The sequence below is a fragment of the Leptinotarsa decemlineata genome, unplaced genomic scaffold (assembly GCF_025532065.1).
Source record: "Leptinotarsa decemlineata unplaced genomic scaffold, Ldec_3_MD MMD2_tig00078422_RagTag_RagTag, whole genome shotgun sequence".
Classification (NCBI taxonomy): domain Eukaryota; kingdom Metazoa; phylum Arthropoda; class Insecta; order Coleoptera; family Chrysomelidae; genus Leptinotarsa; species Leptinotarsa decemlineata.
Window position 1 is genome coordinate 9,729,785 of NW_027412747.1, and position 17,510 is coordinate 9,747,294.

General features: G+C 36.0%; 1 protein-coding gene across 1 annotated transcript in view; it reads left to right on the plus strand.

Annotated features, from left to right (window-relative positions):
• Window positions 1-324: 324 nt before the first annotated feature.
• LOC111503338 (carboxylic ester hydrolase-like) overlaps window positions 325-17,510 on the plus strand; it is a 34,963-nt gene continuing 17,777 nt past the window's right edge. Inside the window, exons 1-6 of the mRNA XM_074186009.1 lie at window positions 325-497; window positions 3,078-3,235; window positions 4,898-4,997; window positions 10,750-10,944; window positions 13,981-14,166; window positions 16,187-16,549. Of these exons, the coding sequence (XP_074042110.1) occupies window positions 437-497; window positions 3,078-3,235; window positions 4,898-4,997; window positions 10,750-10,944; window positions 13,981-14,166; window positions 16,187-16,549 (1,063 nt within the window). The 5' untranslated portion in view covers window positions 325-436. The remainder of the gene's footprint in view (window positions 498-3,077; window positions 3,236-4,897; window positions 4,998-10,749; window positions 10,945-13,980; window positions 14,167-16,186; window positions 16,550-17,510) is intronic.

A 17,510-nucleotide genomic window follows, 5' to 3' on the forward strand; every position in this document is an offset into this window, starting at 1 on the left:
CAGAATATAGTGTTACTTGAATACTGGGTAATTTTTATAGTTTCATTAAGGTGAGATCATTAACAGAGACTAGTGTAAGACCTAAGGTAGATACCCGTGATATACCTATTAATATTTCAGTACTTTCATTTCAGTACTGAATACTTTTTTTTCGGTCACTGATAGTTTCATAATGAATATTACAGAAATGGCTTTCCACTGTATTCGAAATTTCATTGAAATTTCGACTTTATTGACTGGACATAATTCCAGTTTCATATCTGGATAACATTTTTTTAACGCACATATTAGGAAAATATCAGTCAACAAGTTAAATGGAACTATTGATAGTGTATTATAAATAATGCAAAATTCCATTGTTCTATTTCATGAATCGTTCAAGCTGCAGTTAAAAACATTCAGGTGCATTTAATTAAATATCGACTTACAAGAAAAAATGATAAATTTGCAGCGTTGCTCATGTTTCAATACATGCGTTCTTCATGTTTTAATGATAGGTAAGTTTGATTTTATTTAATCAATGAATAATCGGTAGATCATAATTAAACGGAGTGTAGAAGGGTAATGAAGGATTGGGTGTACCAGATGTGCCAGCATGCAGATCACTGCGGTTTTTTCTTTCTTTCAATTCAAGTGAAAAATCTGTTCCATTTCTATTCTAACTTTTTATAATAATCACTTTTATTGGCATCAGGACCCTTCGGTGGTATTGGGGGGAGCGTGTAGGAGAAAATCAAAAATTGAATCGCTCTGGCCTATATCATCTGATGAAAATCTTTATCAATACTCATCATGCAGTTTACATTATCACTATAACAGATTTGCGAAACCACAACACTTTTATTTGGGAAAAAATCTTTTGGCTTTCAACTTCTTCATCATTGAACGAAAAAGTGGAAAAATTCAACACGTGTTTTGCTATACAACAGCTTCCTCAAATGGAAATGATGAATTACTCCTGATTACTAACCACTTTATTTACTTCGAACAAACTTTAATTACTTTTTATAAAGTACCCTAACCATATGAATAATTCCAGGCTTGATTCAACTACCTGTAAAAACCAGGTATAATCCCTAATTCACTGGATCCCTGTAAAAACAGCTCCATAAACTGATAATGATTACCCGGTAAGAATAAATTTGACAAAAGAAGTATCCAGTTCTGAATTTATTCATGATTCAAGTATAAGATTTGTGATTTCTGACTCAAGACAACCCAGAGAAACTCTCAAACAGTTTCTCCCGTTTTTTTTGTTTCTCAGTATTTGTTTTTAAACTATTTATTGACACCTGTGGAAACTGAGGGACAATTTTCATTGAACGTCGATACAATAATCTTTCTGTAATCGGTCAGACAGGAACACCCATTCTTTAGAATCCCTAATTTTAAAACATATTCGTTCTTAGTACTCATAAGTCTTCACATCTGCCTTGAAGAACTACTAGTTTGTTTGCGTGGATTTTCATAACATAATTTGATCGAGCTATGAGGTCGCTGAGTTTGTACCGATGATAAAACATTCCCCACCAGATACACTTCATCTGTGAATATCTAGTAGGTATCTAATATTGAGTGTATTATTTCCCTAAATCTCGCGTTTTTTTAATACAAATTCATTGCCTGCGTTTAGGATGTCTAAATTGTTTGCCTCGATAGACTGTGGTAAGTTTTTACACCTTTCACTGGTGTTGGAGCTCCCCAAGATGAGATGGTGTTCGCTGTCAATAATTCGGACCTTCATTGTCTAATATTATATAAAATGATTTGAAATCCCTGAAAGAACCAATACAAATTAAAAATTAAAAAGAATAGCTGAAAGTAACAATTATATTAAGCAAAAAAACCTGTAATGAAATTACAGTGAAATGAAATACGAGTAACAAATAGAACAATTAAACAAAAAATAAAAAACCAAAAAAAAAGAGATTCCAAGCCAAGTTACTTCACGACGTTTCGATTGTTAGTATCCACAATCGTCTTCAGGTGATGACTAGACTAATTCCTCTGGGAGATGACTATTTATGGGTCATTCGAGTACTTTCACTTATCTCCGCTTTCCTTTTTCCGCTTCACCAGTTTAGTCGGAGAAGACCGTTTGGCGGGAGTTGGCCATTTTTCGCTTGATTATGGATTTCCATATGTTGCGTATATCTACGCTAGCTTGGCTGAATACATTGTTGGACAACATTTATGCGACTTCTTTGAATTTCCTCCTAAACCAGTGTTCCTGCCTGTGTATGATATTAGCTTGGGACCACTCGATGTCATATTGATGAGTCCAAACATGCTCTGCTATTCATAATTTACAGATTTCCCCTCGCTGTGTAAGTTTCTTGTGCTCGGCAATGCCAACTTTCAATGGCCTCTTAGTTTCACCGATATAGGATTTTCCGCACTCACAGGAATTCTTGGAATCGCAGTCCGCGTTAGGTGACCTGGTTTCCGTGAGGTTGCTACGGATACTGTTTCCGGATCCGAAGCAGGTTCTGATGTTGTACTTGGACCAATTCTTCTTATCCTTTCTGATAACCCTCTGATGTAGAGAAGTGCAAGCACTGGTTGTGACTGCTTCTCTTCTATGCGAGGCTCTTGCCGTTTTTTAGCCAAAGTTTATTCCACTATCGCTTTGAAGTAGCCTGTTGGAATTTGTGCTGATTTGCTGCGGAGAGTGTTATCACTATCACCTCTCAATATTTTTATGCGGCTGTTTTTCTGAAAATTACAGAACATCGTAACCAAATCTACCTAGCGACTGGATTTAAAAAACATGTTTGTAGTAAACTTTGAAGCCGAGATTATCATTTTAACCTTACCAGCGATTTGCCAATTTGGGAACGTAGTGACATATTCAAGTCGCCATCTATGTTTGTGGTTATTTCACTTATCTCTAACAAACCGCAATAATGGGTTGGATATTAGGTGAATATCTAACACACTTTACACATATCATACATTTACTCACTGAACCCATCGTATTTGTCATTTTTCACTTTTCCCAAAGCCCAAAATTATCGACTATTGAGAATTACATCACGTTGAAGAAACTAGTTCCTTGGTTTGTTGTTCTCTTTTAGCGATAACTGGATATGTAACTGGAAAAGATCGACCTACTGTGACCATTCCACAGGGATCTGTACAGGGGACATTCGAAAAGTCTTATGGAGGAAGAAAATATTCAGCATTCGAAGGTATTCCTTACGGAAAGGCACCTCTAGGAGAACTCAGATTTGCTGTAAGTCTATTCTTTCAAAGTATTCGAGTATCACATTATACCAAGTAGTGTACTGAAAAATGAAGAGAAGCGCAGAACAGAAGGTTTATATCATATCTTTCTCTTAGATGAAGGTTTCATACTTGCAGTCAAGCTGCGTTGAAGTCAATCGAGTCCCAGGCACACTGTTGTTTGGATCGGATCTTTGCTGCACTGATGATAGGTAATATCTTGAAACTGGTCCATAGGTGATCTACTCGAATAATTTCAGGATGGTCCTGCTGCTGTATGAACGAGAAACATGTGCAAGACTAATCTCTGTGAGGTATCTTGCATAAATATATGTAGGATATAATTCAATATCCAGCGTGATATTAGCCGGGGAAGTAGCTGTTTTCCTTGTTCTTGTTTTGTATTTCAACTACGAGGGTTGCTAAGGCGTCTATGGAACCAAAACTTCATCTGTATTAAAACTGATTTCTCGGGCACAGAGTTTGATTATATTAGACCACTATTCTAATCTATACTTCATTCTTTTTGATATTTCTAGAAGACATGACAATAAGGAGATTGACCTATATGATCCAGCAAAGTTCGGATCTTTTACTTTTTTTAAAATTGGAATTACCGAAACGTCCCCAAGAGAAGGAAAACACACGCCCCTCGAAAGAAGTATATTCAATAGAAGTATATTGACAATGTCCGGTATGTCATCATTGGATATTTGATATTGTCAATTCCTCGAGATGTGGTTTTCGTAAAAGGTTGCGTTAAAAAGTGTGACGTACTTTCTTCAGGCATTTCATCACTCCTAGGTGGTGAAACTGAAGACGGGAAAATTTTTGATTTTGATTTAACTTTTCTGCTTATTTTTTGCCTGGATCCCCAGTTTATGAAAATGAGTACTCTTGTTTAATTCAGAGCACCACTTTAACCAACTTTTTTGAGCCCTTGCTTTCAATGTTCTTTTTGTTTCAGCGGATACTTTATGGTAGTTTAGATAATTATTTAGTGGGGAGAAGTTTTTATTGTCTCACGTCTATTGCTCACCAGGGAGGTCGTCGTCTTGTTTTGAATTTCTGAGGTTTATATCTATACTATCGAATATATTTGTCGATACGTTTTCCGATAGCAGTTATCGATTTTAAAGATTGGTCAAACTACCAACGCCGACATGAAAACTTGGCAAGCTAACTTGGGTGTGACACCAATAAGTGGTTCCACTTATGACTCGCTGGCGTTCCAGCAGTTATTTTCATCAAGTACTTTTCTTGGTTCTTCAGATTTTGTTCTCAATCGAAGAACAACGCCGACATAGAAACTTGCCAAGCTAACTTGGGTGTCACACCAGTAGCTAGATCCACTTATGACTCGCTTGCGTTCAAGCAGTTTTTTCATCGAGTACTCTTTTTGGTTCCTTATATTTTATCTTCAATCGAAGACCGCCTGCCCCGTACTGATGATGCACAACTCGCTGAAACAGCTGTCTACTGGTGGCTCTTAAATTGAAATCATTATGGGAATGATCAGAAGTACATAGCGAACTATTGTAGCCATAATTAGCATTACTCGATATACTTTGAACCACTTCATAGGCGCCTGAAAAATTAATTTAACCTCACTAGCTAACAGTTTCGTTGCAAAATTTTTCCTGCCTAGAGATACATGAATTTCAATTTTCAGGAACCAGAACCCGCAGGAAAATGGAATGGCATCCTCGTGGCTAACCAGTTATACAGGTGTTTGAGCTTTTCACCGATTCCTTTCATGTATGGTGTAAAAGGTATGCAAGAACTCAATACAAAGCACTAATGGTGCAGCTGAGAAGCAGCGGCAGTTAGCGCAGAAGCTGAATATTTCTTAGTTTATTACTTTGATACTGCTAAGTAAACAAAATGAGAGTCTATTGCCCCAACGATGTTTCCTCCTTTTTGAATATGTAAAAAAATTGTTGTGTTGTCTTATACATATCTACAAGTTTGACGTTTTATGTAAGGATGAATAATAATAATTTACTGAAGCAATCAAAAATTTGAAACTACCGCGATGTGTTTTCAAAATTATCCTCCGCATTCATGAAACATTCTAACTTTCGATGGAAAAAACAAATCACACTGAAATTTAGCGTAGACGACAATTTTGACAATTAAAATGAAAAATGGGAAAAGTATCTTTTTGGCATACGAAAACTGGATTTTCTGATGAATCTGAAACAATGAAGTTTCAAGAAATTTTCTGGAAATTTGATTTCTATCCAACAGGTTCTACGATGAAGTTGGTTTTGATATTAATTTTTTTTTCAATAATTTCTTGTACTCTAGTATAAACAACCTATGAATCAAGTTATTATGAGGGATACTTTGAATTTAAGTTTCTGAAGTTAGGGTTTTCGCCGCTTCGAGAGAGTGAGAGGGTGAACATTGATTGAAATTGAAGTTGACTTGTTCTAATAATTGTTGATAATATGTTCATCGACGATTTTATACTATTCATCCTTCATATTGCAAAGCAATTTATAGTATAAATTCAATAAACGATACAATTAGATGATATTAAAGTAGGAATAAAACACTGCATATGTGATCACATACTGACAGATGTCAAGATAACTGTTGAAAAAATCGATCAGTAGGTAAGCCAAATGTTTATAGTGTTGTCAATATTTCAGTTACAATGCTGAAATACTTATGAACAATAAATTTACTTAGTGAACCATCCATACTTGTAACTAATCTTGCAAATTATTGTATTGAAAAAAATGAACCTTTCATTCTTATCGAAAAGTTCTTGTGGTAAGCTCAAGTTCGAAAGTAGCCAATCCTCAAGAGCTCACAAATCTTGCCATAGTTGCATTTCAGCTTTTTCCATTGCATAAAAGTATCATTTCTGCATCTCAAACCAGATTTTCAAAAACTTGTAAACGTTTTAGATAATATCTTCACTGAATCGGATAAGAAAAATAGAGACTTTCCTTGATTTTTCGAAAGCCTTCTGGTAAAGTTGAAGTGTTACAGCTTTCTGCGACGTTAACCAACTGTCGTCCCCCTACGAACGACAACTCTCAAAAGTCGAAACTTGTGCGAGCTAAGGACTAACGAGGTATTACCTTTTAACGTGTGATTCCTAACATATGATTCCAATGATTCTTCAATATTGATGAAATACAAAAAATAGTTCCGAATGAGAGATATAAAATTATGCACAGTGGAGTACAAAGTGGAAAGTCGTCTCGAGCTCAATCGGGATGGAGCCCAGCTCCCTTACCCTTTCGGTTGATTTTTGTCGAAGAAGGACAAATGAGTTCATGACTGAGGGAATGACAGTATTGAAGTCCTCAGACATCAGTACCACCCTTCACGGGATACCCCTACCTGGCTGGGGTGGGATGGATGAGAAAGTTATTCATCCGTTAACAGGGGACATGAGGGCCTCATTCGACAGAGTGTCGGGACCTTCTTTGTCGGGAGGGGTCGTCTACAGCATAGTCTATAGCTTCCCTAACTAACAGATTTTCGTGAGTTTCCGCACCTTCAAAAACTCGCCGATTCCTCGACTGAATGGACTGCCGAATGGAAGGCAGCTGCAAATCTCTGCGGATGGCTTTATTCCGCACGAACCAAGGAGCATTCATAATCATCCTCATTAGTTTATTTTGCAATACCTCCAGAATGGAGATATTATATTTCGCCGCTTGTACCCAGACGCCTGAAGCATACATGATGTAGATGGTAATCTTGTTTTTCAAGCTCATTTTTGACTTTCTGTTGATCAGAGGGTACAGACTTGCAATCCGACTCTCGATCTTAGATTTGACGTACATAATGTGCGGGTTCCAAGTGAGCCTACGGTCTATTAGAAGGCCGAGGTACTTTACCCGCGCTTGCCAGTCAATCTCCCTTCCAGAGATTCTCACTTTTCTGGCCGGAGAAGATAGCAATCTTCCCATGGTTATCGCCTTGTCCGGGTTTACTGGGATCTTTCAATCGAGGTACCACCGCTTGAGGTCGTCCAAAGCACGTTGCATGTAGACGACGCCGAGCTCTCGACCCATGGAAGACGAGAGAAGAGCCGTATCGTCGGCGTACAGGGATATCTTCACACGCTCGGGCCTTGGGAGGTCGCTGGTGTAAAGAGAATACAGCGTCGGAGAGAGCACAGCCCCATGTGGCACTCCAGCGAGGATCTCTCTGTTATCAGACAGAGAGCCCTCTAATGTAACCCGAAAAGTTCTGTCTTTCAGGAAGGACCCGATCCACCGGACAAGGCCCCGAGGTAGGTCGAACGTGTTTAGCTTGTGCAGAAGACCTTCGTGCCAAACACGGTCGAAGGCCTTCGAGATGTCTAGTAGCACAATATGTACTTTTTTATTGCTATTGAGCTCATGGATGGTGTTTTCGACCAGTCTTAGAGCCTGCAACTCAGTGGAGTGTTCTCTCCTGAAGCCAAATTGTTCATCAGGCAGAACATTTCGGTCCTCAACTTCTTCGTTGAGCCTTTGAAGAACAACTCTTTCAGCCAGCTTGGCCGCCGACGATAGTAGACTAATCGGGTGATAGTTCTGTGGGAACAGCGGATTCTGACCCTGTTTTGGGATCATGACGACGATCGCATGCTTCCACCTTCTGGGGAAGTGTTGAAGGGCCAGCGAATTGTTTATAATGTTCAGCAGACATTCGACGCAGTTGATGCACAGCGGAGTGCCACCATAAAGTATTATAGGTCTTCACTTTTTATTACGTACCCCGTTTACTTCAGTTTTTAGGGTTTTCTAGATTTTTTGACAGTAGAAGTTGCTTGTCTTCGATTTGTCGATTATTCAATACTTATTTGCCTATTTTTGATTCACTCTAAAATAACTGTGAATTGAGCCAAATCAACTGAACGATATTTTGATTGTATTTTTTCCAACAAATTTTTGAAGTGATTCTCTGAATTGTCATAACATGATTTTTTCATTTATGAACCGATTGAAATTAACCTAAATTTCAAATGGAGCTTCACAATACATTAGTGAAAACGACACCCAAATCGGTTAGACTTTTTTTGAGATTAGTGCTGTGTGCAAAGACAAACATCAGATGAACTTTCTATTGCCTTATTGAAGACCCAAATATCTACATTTACAAACAACAAATCAATGTACTATCAAATATTTTTACTTACGAAGATGACACAAAAGTAAAGATCAGTTTTCCCCTGATGATATTTGTTAAACTCAAAAGACTGTCTGGCCCATGACCTTGGAATTATTCATAGTTTAAGGTGAGACGGTAAAAGAATTCGAATACTTTCACCATCAACGCTGGTGTTTCCCAGGGATCCATACTGTCTCCAACCCTCTTTTTATTGTATATCAACGACTAGTTGAAAAAAAAAAACAAGAATCCAATATATTGCTTTGCTGACGATAGCACACTTGTCTCGTCATTCCATTTGGATTTCAGGACTTCTTCATGTGCGGATGCACATCTTCACCGGCAGCAGGAGGTTGCATATCTTTATGAGGATCCAGAAGTAATTTCGAATTGGGGTGAAAGTAACCAGGTTCAATTCAATGCCACAAAAACCCAGACATCAGTTTTTTCCAAAAAGATCAATGTCTTCGAACCGGATATAATAATGTCAGGTCAGACAATTCCACTTTCTGCTTCGATAAGTTTGTTGGGGGTTAAAATGGACACAAATATGTCTTGGAACAATCATGTCATTGGAATTGCAGAAGCCGCTTCTTGAAAGCTTGGAACATTGTTCCGAATCAGAAAACTGTACACACCTCAGCAACTTGTGATGCTTCATAAAGCTCAGATCAGACCTTCTTTGGAGTATTGTTCTCATGAATGGAGCTCCATAAGCATAACCTGAAGCTGCTGGATTCCATCCAGAGAAGAGCCATTCGCCTGACTGGAGACGCGAACATCACTTGCAACCTTAATAGTCTGGAAATCGAAGAAAGGTTGGAGTTTTGTCTCTTTTTTAGAGATACTTTCACGGGAAGTGTTCAAGTGACTTGGCACATTTGATTTCACTAAGAACGGTACATATCAGAAATACGCGACGAACTGTGGCTGCTCATCGTTTTGAGGTTCAACTCAGTACACTTCGAACTTCACTGATCAAGAACTCTTTTCATTTCGAGAACTGCGTTTATGTGGAATAAACTTCCTGAGAATGTTTTTCCAAATGGATTTAATCTCCAGCGATTCAAATCCAATGTGAATAATTACTTTCGCACAGGCGCTTTAAGGATTTTTCTGCTGTGCTTGTGTTTTTATCCTTGAAAAAATCGAGAGACATCCGTCCACGACCACTTGCAGGGAACGTTCTTTCAGGAAGCTGAAGAGTCATACACAAAAATGATGCGACTAGCCGTCGCATCGAAGTTTGGCCAAGAGCGCAACAGCTCTTGATTCTCCATGTTTCTCGATTGCGTTGATCTTTATTTCCGAAAGCCATGATCGCTCAAGATGTTGAAGCCTTCCAAATATTTAAGGATATGGTGGTTTACGGCTTTCTCCATGATTTTTGATATTACTAATAGCAAAGCGACTGGTCTATAGTTAAATGGAAGATTTCACTTCCCCTTTTTGGGAGTAGACTGAACGCGAGTAATCTTCCAACAAGAAAAAAAAACCCTTGCAAGACAGGTTGTAAGTCTGCAAAATACTGGTGCTAGTTCATTTGCGCACTTTTTAAGTACGATGACGTGCACTTCATCAGGACCAGACGCCTTGTTGACATTGAGCTGTTTCAGAATTCGCCTGACTAGACGTCGAAAAGTAATTTCCGGCATTTTTAATTCTAGTGTGGGAAAAGTGGGTGGTACCTTATTACAATATTGTCTATATAAGTATTATCATTTATTCGACCATATAACACGTTGATAATTTAATTGATTTCTTCAGATCGTTGGTTGACTAGATGAAGAATAGCTACTTGTTGGTCCATATTTTGAATAAAAAAATGAATTCTGGTGCACTGGTTTCAAAAATGCAGCTACATTTGTAATATTCATGCAAAAAATTGTATGCACAAATCCGATTCAAATTGAGGTTAGAGAAAATTGAAAAGTTTGATTTTATTATAGAATTTGAAATCTAATACAAATTGAAACATTCCATTCTGGCGAATCTTATTATTAATGACGTCACTCCGAATCGTTTTTGAATACACGCTCGAATATGATTAAACGCTACAACGTGTTCATTATGAAGTGGTGCTTGTTGGTTGAGTTTGAATAGCTTCGAGCCCGACTTCGCCAATGAGTACCAGAAACTTCTATAACTTTTTTCCTCATTTCTCTTTGTATTTTTTTGTATTTTCAGTAAAGCCAATTTATCATTATCATTATTAAATAGGACTATTTTACCTGAACTGATCAGTACTTACCTGCAAAAATTAGCCTGTACCGAAACCTGTTTATGTAAACACTAAGTTTTTTGACGATCCTAGTTTATGAGGATTGAACAACAAGTTGATTTTCTTTACAAAACTAACAAATAAATAACTCTGTTATACTTTGATTCCATATTTCTCAGGCTCCGAAGATTGTCTTTATGTAAACGTTTACGTTCCGTTGGAGAAAATACACGGAAATGAAAGTTTGGATGTGATAGTTCATATCCATGGAGGATATTTCATGATAGCCGCCCCCGCAGACATGTCCGGCCCTGCCTACATTATGGACAAAGACGTGGTTTTTGTGTCATTCAACTATCGGCTGGCAATTCTAGGTAAGATTTTGGCTAGAAGAATACGAAACTATAATTTCTATTTCACCTCAAGTTTTTTTCTATATATCTCGCTTTTAAAAAAATCTAAAGCTCAAGAAAAAAGAAATTTCGAGAAAATTTGAGATTCCGAGTAGAGGACATGAACCCTTCCAAAGTTCCTTCGAGAAAAAGTCAAGAAAATAGAAAAAAAGAGTGTAGCCTTTTTAAGAATGCATAGTAGAACTATCGTGGGATTCAAAAAGTCATTGTATGTTTTTTATAAATTAATTGTACAGGGCATTATCAATTATAGGACTGGAATGTATATTTCATGAAAAAATATTACAATAATACCGAAATTCCTTATGTTTGAAGATACCTAGTACTGGAAGTAGTAGGAAACTACTAAAAATAAAAACTTCATATCTTATTCGAAGTATATGACATCACTTGCGTCCAGAAACTGCTATAAACTTGTTCAATAGAAAGAAGGGACTCGTGGTACCCCGTCTGATAGATCTCTTAATTCTCTGGTTTATTTTGGAATTCGAACAAGATGTTTCCTGGTGAGTAGCAGTTTCATATTCTTTGTAAGAATCTGCAAACAATTGATGATCAGGGTAATCATCTCTTATTTTAGAATGGACTGCGATTGTGTAACGTATTCATTCTAATTAAGAAAAGATAAATTAAACTTTCTATGTTTTTTACATTGATGGATGTAGCCGCAGTAACGGCTACATTCTATTTCAATAATTTCTGAAGCACCAGGTGATCCAGTTAGTCATTTTGAAAAACCACATCTGCCTCGGGACATTCAGCTACTCTCGAATCACCCTGTCCTAATAAGAAACGTAACATCAGTTGAAAATTCATTTGGGTTCATCCGTACTATTTCATCAATCAATTTTTGACACTACCGTAATATTTCATGAATAAACTACCAACAATACTATGTAAAATTATTTTTAGATACTACTCTAATTATTCCATTTTCGATAGTATATCTTAGCAAATTATCACAAAAACATTTCAAAATGTATTTAATTAATTTGTAAACAGACTTCATTAGAGTCATAAATTAGATGGTGAACATTTTCAATATTCATTGGGATAAACTGTTGTTCGTTTATTATTGAAATTATGATATTGTTGTAAATTATCCCCTGAAACAAAATAACGCCAAACGCCGCTGGTCTTCGTCAATCGACGTTCCACTCGACTTGCGCGTCTCGATCGTTCTAGATGTCATGTCGCTTCGAGAGACTTTTCTATATCGGCTTCCAGAGACGATATATAAATACTACCAACAGGCAGATTGGACAAGTCTATCTGAAAGTGCGGTACGAAGTGATCTATAAAGGCGATTTACATTTGAGTACCTATCATGAATGGACTGACCGGCTACTTGATGAAAATTCGTGAATGTGTGTAATTATTATCATGGATTTGAGTATAAGTTTTAAGTTTTAGTTAAGTTTGCTTGAAGGTGATTGACAATGTTTCATGATGAATTTCACTAGTTCGGACTTCCATTGTCTACTATATAAAATGATTTGAAATCCCTGAAACAACTAAAAAAGAAGAATTGAAAATGAATAGCTAAAAATAACAATTATATTAACCAAAATAGAACAATTGAATAAATAAAAATAAAGAAATGAAAAAAGAAAATAAAAATAAAAAGTGGAGAGATTCCAAGTCAAGTTAGTTCACGACGTTTCGATTGTTAGTATCTACAATCGTCATCACCCGAAGACGATTGTAGATACTAACATTTCAGGTTTACATACTACATTTCAGGTTTATTTTGGTTAATATAATTGTTATTTTCAGCTATTCATTTTCAATTCTTCTTTTTTAGTTGTTTCAGGAATTTCAAATCATTTAATATAGTAGACAATGGAAGTGCGAACTAGTGAAATTTTAGTTAAGTGTTTGTGTTGTATTGTCAGTGTGGCAGTGAAATACAGTTGAGTTTAATTATACAGTAGGCTTCGCGTTAAGAAAAACAGTGAAATAGTCATCCAACTGTCGGAAACAGCCAAACCCCTTGGTATGTTTACAGATAAAACCTTTTCTTGGGAGCCCCACATTGATCACTTCTGCAAAAAATTGAATCAAGCAATATTTGCAATACGACAGATCAAAGACGTACTTAGTTTAGATGGTGTCAGGACTGTTTACTATCCATTGGCTTACTCACATATGGCTCAAAATATATTAATGTGGGGTTCTTCTGTGGGAGCAAAACGTGTTTTTATCGTTCAGAAAAAATTAATTAGAACTATCTTTAATATTGCATCCAGGGATAGCTGTAGATCTGCTTTCTGTAAGAACGAGATGCTAACATTACCGTGAATCTATATATATAAAACTCTGCTTCATATGAAAAATAATGTACCCAATCTTAGAGATGAATCAATAGTTCATAACTATGCAACACGAAATAGACATTTATTAACTATCCCAAAACATAAAATATCGACATTAAAGAAATCCCTTGTATATAATGACATAATATTATTCAATACGTTGCCTCAAGATATTAAATATTTGCATATTATACCATTTAAAAAACAAATAAAGGAGCTATTAACTAATAAGGGATAGTATAGCGTAGAAGAATTCTTAGAAAGGGATGCACTGTTATGATGATTATTGCTTTCACTGCATTTCTTTCACCCTAGTTAAAGATTAATTTACTTCTATGTATATTTATGTATATATATATATATATATATATATATATATATATAGTTGTATGTGTATGTGTTTTTTTTCATTTTTTATATATGTATATAGTTAAGTACCTGTCTTAAGTGTCCGATCTATGTCATACTGTGGACTGTCATTGTTGTTTCATATAATTTTTACATTTTTCATTTATTTTGCAGAGTCCTTAATTGAAAATGAAACTTATACTTTCTAGAAACAGCTAGTCCAATTTCCAAAAATTAACCTGTGTTAGGTAGAAACTTGTCATGGTCACTATTTTGAATTCTGAGAATATTAGTAACATTATGTATCATTATGTCAAAGTAAACATTATTTTAGGATTTATGAGTACTGAAGATGATATCGTACCCGGAAATAACGGAATGAAAGATCAGGTCTTAGCATTAGAGTGGGTTAGAGATAACATCAGATACTTCGGTGGAAAGCCTGATTCAGTTACCATTGCAGGTACATCTTCGGGAGGATCATGTGCACATCTTCATTACTTATCTCCATTGTCAAAAGGTACGTTACAAAAATATTATTTAATTATAGTTCAATATTAATTATTGAACGTTTATTGATCCCAAGAAACATGCTTGTGGAGGAACAATATCAAAAAATCAATGAAAGTACAAACAAACGTTACATACATACATGAATATTATCAATATCATTGAAAACAAATATTATAATTGAATCAGAATTATTGAAAAAGGAAAAGAAAATCAGCAATTCAATTTTTTCAGATCATTTTTTTGTCTAGGAAATGTTTGATTTAATTTTACCAGATAATTTAAGAAACACTTGCTACATGAATAGCATTTTACAAGTGTTGTTCATGACGAATAATTTCAGGAACGAGGTTTTAATGATGAACGATAACGAGAATGTTTCCTACTTATTCATCAAACTTAAACACCTGTTCATGCAGCTGCAGTTCCGTAAGAATATATCATCTTTCCCTCCAACCGATTTCCGGGAGTCTTTGAGTCCACTAGATACTCGTTAGGACAAGAGGATTGTCCTGACCGCTCTGGATTGAATTATTCCGTACAATCTATCTCGTCTTGTGTTTGTAAATTGTCTTGTTCACTCTGTAGTAAATGTTCAAGAGGTAGCAAAGCGTATGTGAATTTCAGAAACTTCAACTAGCGTTTCCTAGTATGACTAATAACCAGTTCGTGCAAAGCTTATTGTTAAATCATCTAAAAATGGAACTTTTAACAGGTAATGATCGACTGTATTGCCAAACATGCGCCAAGCTAACTAACTGACTGTTATAGGAAAAAAGTATATCTGAGGCACTAGTCAATCTAATAATATCATTGATGATCTTCAAACATGACTCAACCTCTGACGGAAGCACAAAACTCTTACGAAGGTTCGAAATAGATGAACACTTCAATCTAGCAGACCACTATTTTAATCTTCATGCAGACATTGTTCACTGTGGTTCTGGCGTTTAACCTGGTCATTATTACGCCTTAATGAAAGACGAAACGGACTGGTTTTAGTTTTATGATAGTCGTGTCACTAAGTGTTCTGGTGATGTATTGAATTTATTGGAGCCCCTGGAGACACCCTACATTTTGTTTTATGAGAGAGAGGATATTGGCAGATCAAGATCTTCAGATGATGTGGTGCTGCAGGTTTTTCCTGGTTTTCCTGCAGCTGAAAAAGCAAATGCGCCACTGGAATCAATGAAGTCGCCCCGGAGCGCCAATTAATTTTTATTGTTGTTTTATAATTTCATGATTTGTATTTTGGAAGTGTTAATTACATTTTTTCCAGATAAACTATTGTGAATGGTTATTCCATGAAACCATTTTATTCGAAATTCAGTTTCAATTTTTATAGTTCTCAAATTACACTATATATATATATATATATATATATATATATATATATATATATATATATATATATATATATATATGTCAATAAAATAAAACAATTTACCAGATTAAAAGAAAGTTTTGACTCCTCACTGATACAAGGAAGATTATTTAAATTCACATAATAAAATTGTTATGATTTGAAAATTATAATTTACTGGTAAAAGCTATGTGGCTGTAGACCACAGAGGTTTTTGTTTCGCTCTGTGATAACATTTACGCATCAATAGAGCTGCAGAAATGTCAAGTTTTTTTGACAGTTGTACAAAAAAACATTTTCAAGTAGGCAACTTCAACTATTCACTGATTTCTTCTTTGTTTAGTATTTAGAAAATCTGAAATATTCTGAAATAAATGCATTGTATTTCAAATTGACACAAATTGTTCAAAAATCAAATTGACACAAATTGTTCAAAAATCCATAGGATTCTGGATATTTCTAGTTGAAAGTTTGAATTGGAGTTCTGAAAAATTCGGATTTGTAACAAAAAAGTGCAGTAAATTTTATGAATCATTCAACCGAAAAATGTAATGTGTTCGTCTCTTTACGTGTTACAATTACAGAGCCTAAAAAGGAGAGAATATGGATAGCTGATGAAAATATTTCATAACCATCATGACTATAAAACTGGCATCATACATTTCAGGTTTATTTCACAAAGGCTTCTCGCTGAGCGGTACTGCCCTCGCGTCATGGTCCCTCACAGAATACCCTCTGAAGAAGGCTAAACTGGTCGCGAAACATCTCCAGTGTCCAACAAACTCCACCACAACCATGGTCGATTGTCTTCGAAAAGTGGACGGAAAAGAGCTGTTATTAGCGATGAAGAAGCTGCTGGTTTTCATAGAATCGATTCCCTTTTCCCCGTTCGGTCCGGTGATAGAAAGGGGGCCGGAGGAACGACGATTTCTACCCCATCACCCTTATAAGTTGTTGAAAGAAGGCAAAATCAACGATGTTCCTTGGGTGACCTCAAACGCTAGGGACGAAGGGATTTATCCAACTGTATGTAAGTTTAACATATGTAAATAATGTTTTCATAAGTTAATGTTTTTTTTGTTGATTTCGATTTGTATGTGTTGTTGGTGAAGTAATATGGATTATTAATTAGTGGGAAGGAAATGTTACGTACCAAAAACCCAATAAAAAATAAAGTTGAGAGTGGAAGGAGAAAGAAAATCACGTAATGAACTTACCTTTGCAAAAGATTCATTGATACGATTCAATAAGAATTTAACGGTAAGGTACAAAAATAGTGACAAGATTTATTAGAAATGAAACATTATACTACATGGGCTGAAAAGTCTCGGGCTTAACACATAGATGGCGCTAGTCTTATTGCATTCACCGCTTTTTCAGTTAGTACTAACCTTGTACAAAAGAAAGCGGTTGAAATTTCATGAAATTCTACCTATACGTTTGCGAGTTATTGTGCTATGAGTGACACTAGTATTGTTATTTTCAAATCAATGGATCAAAAACAGTTTCGTGTTTTAATTTTACACTGCTTGTTGATACGAAAAAAATACCGTTCAAGCGATTTAAAACATAACAAATCGGAATTTTTGCGTCGATATGTGACAATGGATAAAACATGGCTCTATCACTTAACTCCGGAATCAAAACGATCGTTATCTGAGTGGAAAGCAACTGGTGAACCTCGTCCAAAGCGCCAGAAAGCCCAACACACGTCTGAAATGGTTATGACCTTGGTATTTTGAGATGTGCGTGGTGTAATATTCATCGACTATTTTGAAAAGGGAAATACCATCAACAGTAAATATTATATACCGTTTTTGTGTTTCGTCAAGACAACGTAACGTGTCACATGTCAATCAAAACAATTACAAAAGTACATGAGTTGAACTTCGATTGCTCCCAAATCCACCGTATTCGCCAGATCTGGCTCCCAGCGACTAGTGGCTGCTCGCAGACCTCAAAAAAATACTCACCGGTAAAAAATTTCGCTC